This window comes from Gekko japonicus, unplaced genomic scaffold (genome assembly GCF_001447785.1).
Source record: "Gekko japonicus isolate JY-2015 unplaced genomic scaffold, Gekko_japonicus_V1.1 scaffold4773, whole genome shotgun sequence".
Lineage (NCBI taxonomy): Eukaryota > Metazoa > Chordata > Lepidosauria > Squamata > Gekkonidae > Gekko > Gekko japonicus.
In genome coordinates, this window is record NW_015165980.1 from 59,431 (window position 1) to 68,867 (window position 9,437).

Here is a 9,437-nt window from a genome sequence, read left to right on the forward strand (position 1 = left end):
CGGAAGCTAAGATGGATTGGCCCTGGTTAGTAATTGGGTGGGAGACCCTAAAGGAAGCCCAGGGTTGCTATGCAGAGGCAGGCAATGGTAAAACACCCGTGGATGTCTTTTGCCTTGACCTGGATGACCCAGCCTTTAGACACGCATATCCTCAGTTAACTCCCCCCTTCCCCCCCAAGTCTCCGGGTAGTCAATGGTTGCTCAGTTTCTCCCCGAAAAGCCATTCGCCATCTGCTGCTCTCACCTGTCTTGGTGGGAGCCCGTTTGCCGCCAGAATGCCGATTCGTTTGGTTCCCAGGAAAGGCCAACCAGCAGCAGATTTCAGTGGACCCCCCACAGATATTTAATATTACAAAAAAGACAAAACAAAAAAAAAATGAGAAAAGACATTGGCTAATAAGGGTGGTGCCTGCCTTCTCCCTCGGCTCGCCAGCAGTGGTCTCACGCTTAGTATTCCCTGTACCGCAGCAGAAGAGGGCGGGAAAGAAATTGCCCCCCAAAACACGTGTCCTGGTCCCTCCAGGCTCAGCTGAAGCGCTCAAACCCCCCCCACCAACTCCTCTCAGGACCCCAGCGCCTTAGCCCTTTCTTCAGACCTCCACGCAAAACCTTTTTCTTTCCACTAACGTCTCACGAAAGCGTCTGGGTCTCTGTCAAGCACACGTAGAAGAGCGATCGTCAAAGATCTGCATTCGAGCGATCCCCAGCCACTCCAAAAAAGGCAACTCACAACAAGCCAGGCCACCAAATCCTTCCTTCTCCACCCTCGGGCCTCTCCAGAAACCAAACTGGAGCTCTTCCCCTGTTCTCTCTTGCTTGCAGCTGTCTCGGTCTCGTTGACCGACACCCATTTTTTCGTTCCTTGTACATCATCCGAATTATTGTAAGAACGGAGGAACCTCAGAAGGAGCCCTGCTGGATCAAACCAGAAAGAGTCCCTCTAGTCCAGCCTCCTGTCTCACACAGTGGCCAGCCAGTTCCTCTGGAGGGCTAACAACAGGGCAGAGCGGCCGAGGCCCTCATATGAATATCAGAAGAGCCCTGCCACTGCCCCCTATATTGGGGTGGTGGCCCTGCTGGATTAGACCAGGGAGGGTCCCTCTAGTCCAGCCTCCCATCTCACACAGGGGCCAGCCAGTTCCTCTGGAGGGCCAACAACAGGGCAGAGAGGCCGAGGCCTTCCCCTGAGAAGAACCTCAGAAGAGCCCTGCTGGGTCAGACCAGGGAGGGTCCCTCTAGTCCAGCCTCCCGTCTCACACAGGGGCCAGCCAGTTCCTCTGGAGGGCCAGCAACAGGGCAGAGAGGCCGAGGCCTTCCCTTAATATTGTCTCCTATCTTCTTGGCCAAAGTTTTAGTTTAAAACAAAGACGGGTAAAATCCAGCAACAGTTCACAGTCCACATCTTCCCCTCAGCAAGCGGGCGCACTTTCCAGTTTCCATCCAAGGTACACAAGAGGGAGGCAAGCGGTCAGGGACCGGCCACACGAGTGGATGAAGGGGCCAGGCGGGCAGTCCTGTTGGCGTGTCCTGACGGGCAACATGTCTCCCTGTCCAGGCCTTAATTTGGCTCCCTTCCCTAGAAGGCGTGACTCCAGGTGGCGGCTTTATTCAAAAATCTGGTCCATCCTCGTGAGGAAGTCCTCCGACGCTTTCCGCCCATTCCCTTGATGGTTCTGACGGGTGTCCACTTGCCTTTTTGGAGAGACGGGCAGTCCAAAAAGCCTTTGGTCCCCAGTATCCCCCCTCCCTCCATCCCCTCCCTGCTGGTCCAGCCAGGAAAATGCCAAAGAGATTGTCCAGGATTCTTCCGCTCGTCAACAAACCTGCAGACACAAAGGGGAAAGAACGCAAAATGTACCCAAAAGAGATAAAAGATGCATAAATTAATCCATGACCCCCTACAGATGGGGTGGAAAACATGGAGACAGAAGTCTTCTTCGCCCTGTCACATAATACTAAAGCTGGCGGCCGGCCAATGGGCAGTAGGTTCAGGACAGACCAAACGAAATACTTCTTTACACAATGAGTGATGGAAATGTGGGATTCGCTGCGAGAGGATGGAGTGATGGCCACAGGAATAAGAAGAAGAGAAGAGAGGAGATTGGATTTATACCCCACCCTTCACTACCCAAAGGTGTCTCAGAGCGGCTTACAAACACCTTTCCCTTCCCCTCCCCACAACAGACACCCTGTGAGGTAAAAGAAGAAGAAGAGATTGGATTTATACCCCGCCCTTCACTACCCAAAGGAGTCCCAGAGCAGCTTACAATCTCCTTTCCCTCCCCCTCCCCACAACAGACACCCTGTGAGGTAAAAGAAGAAGAAGAAGAGATTGGATTTATACCCCACCCTTCACTACCCAAAGGTGTCTCAGAGCGGCTTACAATCTCCTTTCCCTTCCCCTCCCCACAACAGACACCCTGTGAGGTAAAAGAAGGAGAAGAAGAGATTGGATTTATACCCCACCCTTCACTACCCAAAGGTGTCTCAGAGCGGCTTACAATCTCCTTCTCCTCCCCCTCCCCACAACAGACACCCTGTGAGGTAGGTGGGGCTGAGAGAGCTCTTTCGAGGACTGCTCCTGAGAGAACAGCTCTGAGAGGACTTGTGACTGACCCAAGGTCACACCGGTGGCTGCATGTGGAGGAGTGGGGAATCAAACCTGGTTCTCCCATATTAGAGTCCGCGCACTTAACCACTACACCAAACTGGCTCTTCAAAGCTTTAAAATGGGATTCGATCGATTCACGGAGGAGGAGTCTATCAGTGGCTACTAGCCATTGTGATTAAACAGAGCCTCCCCATTCAGAGGCACTAAGCCTCTGGATCCCAGTGCCAGGAGGCAACCTCAGGGGAGGGTTTCTGGAGTTCTGGCCCCGCTGGTGGACCTCCTGATGGCACCTGGGTTTTTGTCACGGAGTGTTAGACTGGATGAGCCACTGGCCCAATCCAACATGGCTTCTCTTATGTTCTAGCAGTATGAAGTTGGGGAAAACAGAACCTGAGCGGGAAGTGAACCACCCAAAGGATAATTACACACCCACACTCAGAACAAGGCGGCAGACACTTAACCAGAAGCAGGGGATTTTCACCGGGGGCCTAAATGCAGATGGAGAAGATGCCGGGGGGGGGGGGGGGGGTTGGAAGGGGGGTGGCTGGGGGGGGGGAAGAAGAAACAGGAAATGGGGAGAGTCTTATGGGGCCTTTTAGGGAAGGAAAATCATAACAGACGTGGTGCCCCCCCCCCATACACCGAGAAGGCCCCAAACCCTTGAACGGCAAGGAAAGGCAGGATGTAAAAGTTTTAATAAAGGAATTAATTAGAAGAGATGAAGAAGAGATTGGATTTATATCCCGCCCTTCACTACCCAAAGGTGTCTCAGAGCCGCTTGCAAACTCCTTTCCCTTCCCCTCCCCACAACAGACACCTTGTGAGGTGGGTGGGGCTGAGAGAGCTCTGATACAAACTGCTCTTTTTCAAGGACAGCTGTGTCAGAGCTTGTGACTGGCCCAAGGTCACATCAGCAGGTGCAAGTGGAGGAGTGCGGAATCAAACCCGGTTCTCCCAGATTAGAGTCCGCGCACTTAACCACTACACCAAACTGGGCTTAAAACCCCAATCTAGAGGCTGTATGCATTTGGCCAAGGGCTTTCCCAGCAGACGGGCTGCTTCCCAGAAGGTGTCGGCCAGGGGTGTCAAACATGCGGCACGGGGGCCGGATCAGGCCCCCGGAGGGCTTCCATCAGGCCCGCAGTGGAACTGGCCGTCTCCTGCTTCCAGTTCTGCTGCTGCTGCTGCATCACAGCTTGCTTCGCCAGACTCTCTCAATCGCTCAGCCGTTTCGTGTTTCAACCTGGGTCCCAGACTCAGAACTCCAATCATGAGACTTCTGTGGCGAATGTCAATAAATCAAAAGTAGGTTTGCAGCTTGTACAATAGGTTGCTGCATTGTTCGGTACAAATAACTGTACATTGGTATTTATCCTCCATCAGGAAGAAGACAGTTGGACTCTTCGTGTTATATAACTTAGTTTGAAAGTGTTTGAAATGTGATGTTGTGGTTTGAAAGTGTTTACAACACACTAGAGTTGATTTTGTGTATAAAAAACAAATATATTTAGCTATAAGTACATGTGAATATTGTGTTTATTATTTCAACGCGGTGTTTTCTGTGTTTATCTAACTTAGCCCTGTTCCCTGTGTGCTTGTTGTTGGAGCTAATGTTTTAAGCATGTTTTTTTTTAATTTTAAGTTAAAAAAAAATCTTTTGGTGTTTGTGTCCTTTATAAAGTTTGTATCTCCGCTACCTGGCATGTCATTTTATGACACACGTGGCCCGGCCCGACGAGGTCTCATTTATGTCAGATCCAGCCCTTGTAACAAATGAGTTTGACACCCCTGGTGTTCGCAGTCTTTCGGACACCCTGGGGCCTCATCGCGGCGGTGCAAACCTAGACCTGGGCGCTGTGCCTGTAAACAGCCCGGCCGTCAGAGTAGAACAGAACAGCCCGGCCGTCTGACTGGCACCCTTGCTGAGAGAGTCGGCCCTGGAGGCCAAGGGCTCATTTGGCCCAGGTCTCCTGGGGATCACGGACGAGTCGGTTATCAGCTCCGGCCCACGGAAAGGCGCACTTACCTGACGCGTCAGTCTTCCAGCTTCATAGGTCCCGCAGCAGCTGGAGGGGGGAAAGCAACGGGTCAGACAGAAGCAGGTGGTTAAAGTCAAGGATGAGAGATCCACGGGACAGGCTGAACTTTGTGAGAAGAAACAACCGTGATACGACAACGAAACCTTGTCAGGGAAAAATATATCTTCTTTAATTATCCAGTGAATAACAAATCTTTTTTTTTAGTTTTCTGTTTCTTGTTTTATCTGTATAGGTTGCATAGATTTACTACATACATCTGACATTTTTTCAAGTTCAGGAGTCCATTAACGACATTTTCCTTCTAACCATTTATACACTCTCAACCATCTCTTTTGGAAAATCTTTTCATCCTTACCTAGTAATAATGTATTAAGTTTACCCAGTTCTGCTACTTTCTAACAATTTCTTTACTATTTCTTCTCTTAGAGGTAGTTTTTCTAACTTCCAGTATTTAGCTAGTAATAATCTGGCTGAAGCAAAGATATACGTCAATAAATATATATCATTTTGCTCAATACCATTTGGGATTATATTCAACAAATAGATTTCTAGTAGTTGTGCTAAATCAATGTTCATTATTTCTATATTTAATTATCCAGTGAATAACAAATCATTAAAGGTCTTTTCTTTGAAGTAAATTGGTCTTTTCTTTCTGAGGTGCAGCACTCCTATATATTATTCCTAAAATGTATGGATTGTGCTTCACGTGTGTGCAAGAACAGTATGGGCATAGCCAGGGGTCATTTTGTAGAAAAAGAGGTGCAGGAGCTCATTAGCATAACTCATTAGCATAACTTATTTGCATATGCCACACCCCCTGACATCACCAGAAACATGTCAGAAGGCCACTGGACTGTTTTGGATTGCCAGCTATTGGGGGGGGGGGGAAATGTGCAGATCTGTCCTCATAGAGGAGGGAGAGCTTTAATAAAACCTGGTCTTAAAGGTGCCACTGGACTGTTTTGGACCAGGGGGCTGGGGGCTCTGCAGCTTACCTGGCTGCTTCTTGCTCTGACTGAGGGCTGCTGGGAGCAGGGGGCGGGGCTTGTTGCATGTGCCCGCCCCCTGGGCTCTTTACTGCCGGAGCTCCGCTCCTGTGCGCTCCTGCAGGAAATGACCCCTGGGCATAGCCTTAAAACTGGGTGCAATGTATCCATCTCCGACCGCGTGCGTGGCTAGGTCACCACACGGTCATGCGAAGCGGCCAAGCTTCGCTCTCAGGAACAATGGGCCAAGCGGATCCTAGCCCGCTCCAATCGGAGGGCTAGGCTCCCAGCTAAGAGTCCATGGAACTCTCGGCCACTGTAATGACCAATCACTTGTGTGTGGGTGTGTTTTGTGTGTGTGATTGTTGCACATATAAACCAGCCTGCGAGCCGGTTCTAGTTGTCTTGTTCCGAACTAAATAAAAGTATGAGAGCTGAAATCGCTAGTAAGTCTCAGTGCTTTTCACTGGGGCTGGCTCCTTTTGCCCTATTCTCTCATAGACACGTATGCATTTTGTAATATTTTGTAGTATTTGTCATGCTTTGTATTCAATACCGCAGTCAGATGGTTGTACATGGACTAACTTAAAATGTATGTGTATAGCCTTAAGTGGCTGTGAGTACTGGTTAGAAGCAGAATCTCTTTCTATGCTACATACCCTGCCTTCAGTCTAGATTAGAAACCTCTGTTAAGGATAATGAAACTGAAGCTCACATACTTTGGCCACCCAATGAGAAGGGAGCACTCACTGGAGAAGAAGACCCTGATGCTGGGAAAGATTGAAGGTCAAAGAAGACGGAGACGGCAAAGGATGAGATGGTTGGACAGTGTCATAGATGCAACAAACATGAAACTGAGCAAACTTCAGAGGACGGCGGAAGACAGGAGGGCCTGGCGTGATCTGGGGAGGCAGCAGTGCTCACCATCAGCGGGTCGGTTGTGAAGGCTGCGACGCTGTTCCTCATCTCGTGCTCGCTGCCGCGCAAAGGGATCAAGGAGATGTTGCCCAACCGGGAGTCGTGCTGGATGCGGGAGGCGCGCACTTTGGAGGTCTCTGATGGCCACAGGTTGTTGGCACCGTGCTGGAAAGGTGAGAAAGAGGAGAGAGAACGGGTTAGGTGTGGGTGAAGATGTGAAAACGGCCAAGATGATAGGTAAAGGTAAAGGTTTCCCTTGCTCGAAAGCCAGTCGAGTCCGACTCTAGGGTTGCGGTGCTCATCTCCGTTTCAAGGCCGAAGAGCCAGCGCTGTCCGAAGACGTTTCCGTGGTCATGTGGCTGGCATGACTAAACACCAAGGCGCACGGAACGCTGTTACCTTTCCACCGAGGTGGTACCTATTTATCTACTTGCAAAATGTCTTGCTTTCGAACTGCTAGGTTGGCAGGAGCTGGAACTAGAGATGGGAGCTCACTCCGTCATGCGGGGGGGGGGGAATCCAGAGATTGGAACAAGAGCATAATATCTCAATAAAGGCCCATTAGCCGAGATCAGACAACTAAAAAACCAATTAGACGTGTTCGAAGTGGAAGGGGTACAGAAAAAAAAAATTAGAATTTCTAAAACAAAAGGCATTTCAAACCCAGCAGGTACTTGGCGTATTGTCTTAGGAAGGAGACGTAAAAAAAGAGTCGTAACAGGTGTAAAGAAAGGGGATCGAATAACAGATGCAGGAAAAGAAATACAAGAACAATTTATCAATGCGTTCTCAGGACTGTACAAGAAGCCTACCTCAGAAAAAGGAATAAGAGGATATTCCAAAGACATCCCAACCACAAAGTCCATGTCAGAACACAGGAAAATCTTAAATCAGACGTTAACAAATCAAGAAATTTCCCAGGGAATAAAGAATATGAAAAAAGACTCCAGGCCCAGACAGGCTGACAGTGATATATTGTGAACATTTTGAATAAGTCCTAATAGCATCACAAAAAGTTATGAATGACAGAAGGACAGATGAACCCCCATTCTAGCTGTATCTAAAGAGGTGAGCAGAGACTCACAAAAGTTTGGTGTAGTGGCTAAAGTGCGTGGACTCTAATCTGGGAGAACCGGGTTTGTTTCCCCACGCCTCCACTCACAGCTGCTGGATGACCTTGGGCAAGCCATAGTTCTCTCAGAGCTGTTCTTGAAAAAGAGCAGTTTCGGTCAGAGTTCTCTCAGCCCCGCGTACCTGACAGGGCGTCTGTTGTGGGGAGGGGAAGGGAAGGCAGTTTGTCAGCCGCTCTGAGACTCTGAGTAAAGGGTGGGGTATAAATCCAATCTCCTCCTCCTCCTCCTCCCCTGCCACCAATGTTGTTAGTTTTTATGGTGCTCCTGGACTCTGTCTCTTTTCTACTGCTACAGACAGACGAACACGGCTACCCATCTTGATCTATCTCCAAATGAGAAGGTCTGCTCGGCTTGAACCCAGGCCGTGGTGACGATAAGGCTTGCCACCAGAAGAAGAAGAAGAAGAAGGGAAGAGATTGGATTTATACCCCGCCCTTCACTTGGAGTCTCAGAGTGGCTTACAAACTCCTTTCCCTTCCCCTCCCCACAACAGACACCCTGTGAGGCAGGTGGGGCTGAGAGAACTCTGACAGAAACTGCTCTTTTTCAAGGACAGCTCTGACAGAGCTTGTGACTGACCCAAGGTCACATCAGCAGGTGCAAGTGGAGGAGTGGGGACTCAAACCCGGTTCTCCCAGATTAGAGTCCGCACACTTAACCACTACACCAAACTGGCTCTCACATCAGCAGCACTCCCAGGCAATGTTCCCTCTAAGCCGTGGAGTCTCATGAGCAAAAATTCCCTTTGTGAGCTACTAGCATTAAAGTTGTGAGCGAGCAATTTGGCTACTGCATAAATTAGTTTGATATGGAGCCATCCTTCCTGAGCTAAGATAAGAGGCTAAAAAACTGTGAGCTAGCTCACACTAACTCAGCTTAGAGGGAACAGTGCTCCCATGGTAGTGGACCATCAGGAATTTTTTCCAGTAAAAGGCCCGTCCACCCCTTGGTCTCCCCACTCATTTTCTGCCCAAATTCTTTTTTGGAACCGCAGGACTCCAACAGAAAAACCTTGGGTCCCTCTTCACAACCCCCATCACAGGCTTGTGTGGCCTTGATTTGGCTCAGGGTCATGGCAAGGAAGGGAGAAGTGTTTAACCCTTCAACCTCCACTTGGTTCTGCTATCCAAAACAGCTTCCCTCCTCTAGAATATAAAGGGGGGGGGAAATGAGGTTGAAGGGTGAGACCTCCGTTTCTGCAGGGCATTTCAGGGAGAGACACTTTGTCTGGTCTGTCTGAGCCCGCAGGCCTTTTAGCACAGAAACTAAAACAGTGATATAATTACAGGACAAGGGGATGGGATTAAAATTTCACGTTACATTTAAATCAAGGCACGATTTGATGATGCTCAGAAATGTATTTCTTTGAAAACAGCGCAACGAGGTTGATTTTCCCACAGGTTAAAGTGACAGGAGCTGCCCAGAGAGCCCAGATCTTGAGACGGAGGAGACAGACAAGAGGGAGAGGAGCAGATATGCAGCTGAGGAAGGCCAGTCTGGTGTCGTGGTTAGGAGCAGCGGACTCTAATCTGGGAGAACCGGCTTTGATTCCCCCACTCCTACACTCGCAGCTGCTGGATGACCTTGGGCAAGCCATAGTTCTGATAAGAGCTGTTCTCTCAAGAGCAGTCCTTGAAAGAGCTCTCTCAGCCCCGCCTCCCTCACAGGGTGTCTGTTGTGGGGAGGGGAAGGGAAAGCTGTTTTATAAGCCTCTCTGAGACTGCAAGTGAAGGGCGGGGTATAAATGTAG

At 49.5% G+C, this 9,437-nt stretch overlaps 1 protein-coding gene across 1 annotated transcript in view; it reads right to left on the minus strand.

The window, feature by feature from the left end:
• Window positions 1-1,267: 1,267 nt before the first annotated feature.
• Window positions 1,268-9,437, minus strand: part of LOC107110680 (arf-GAP with Rho-GAP domain, ANK repeat and PH domain-containing protein 1-like) — a gene marked incomplete at its 5' end in the record, with an annotated part of 10,697 nt that continues 2,527 nt past the window's right edge. The window contains 3 exons of the mRNA XM_015411481.1: window positions 1,268-1,823; window positions 4,638-4,677; window positions 6,561-6,719. Of these exons, the coding sequence (XP_015266967.1) occupies window positions 4,660-4,677; window positions 6,561-6,719 (177 nt within the window). The remainder of the gene's footprint in view (window positions 1,824-4,637; window positions 4,678-6,560; window positions 6,720-9,437) is intronic.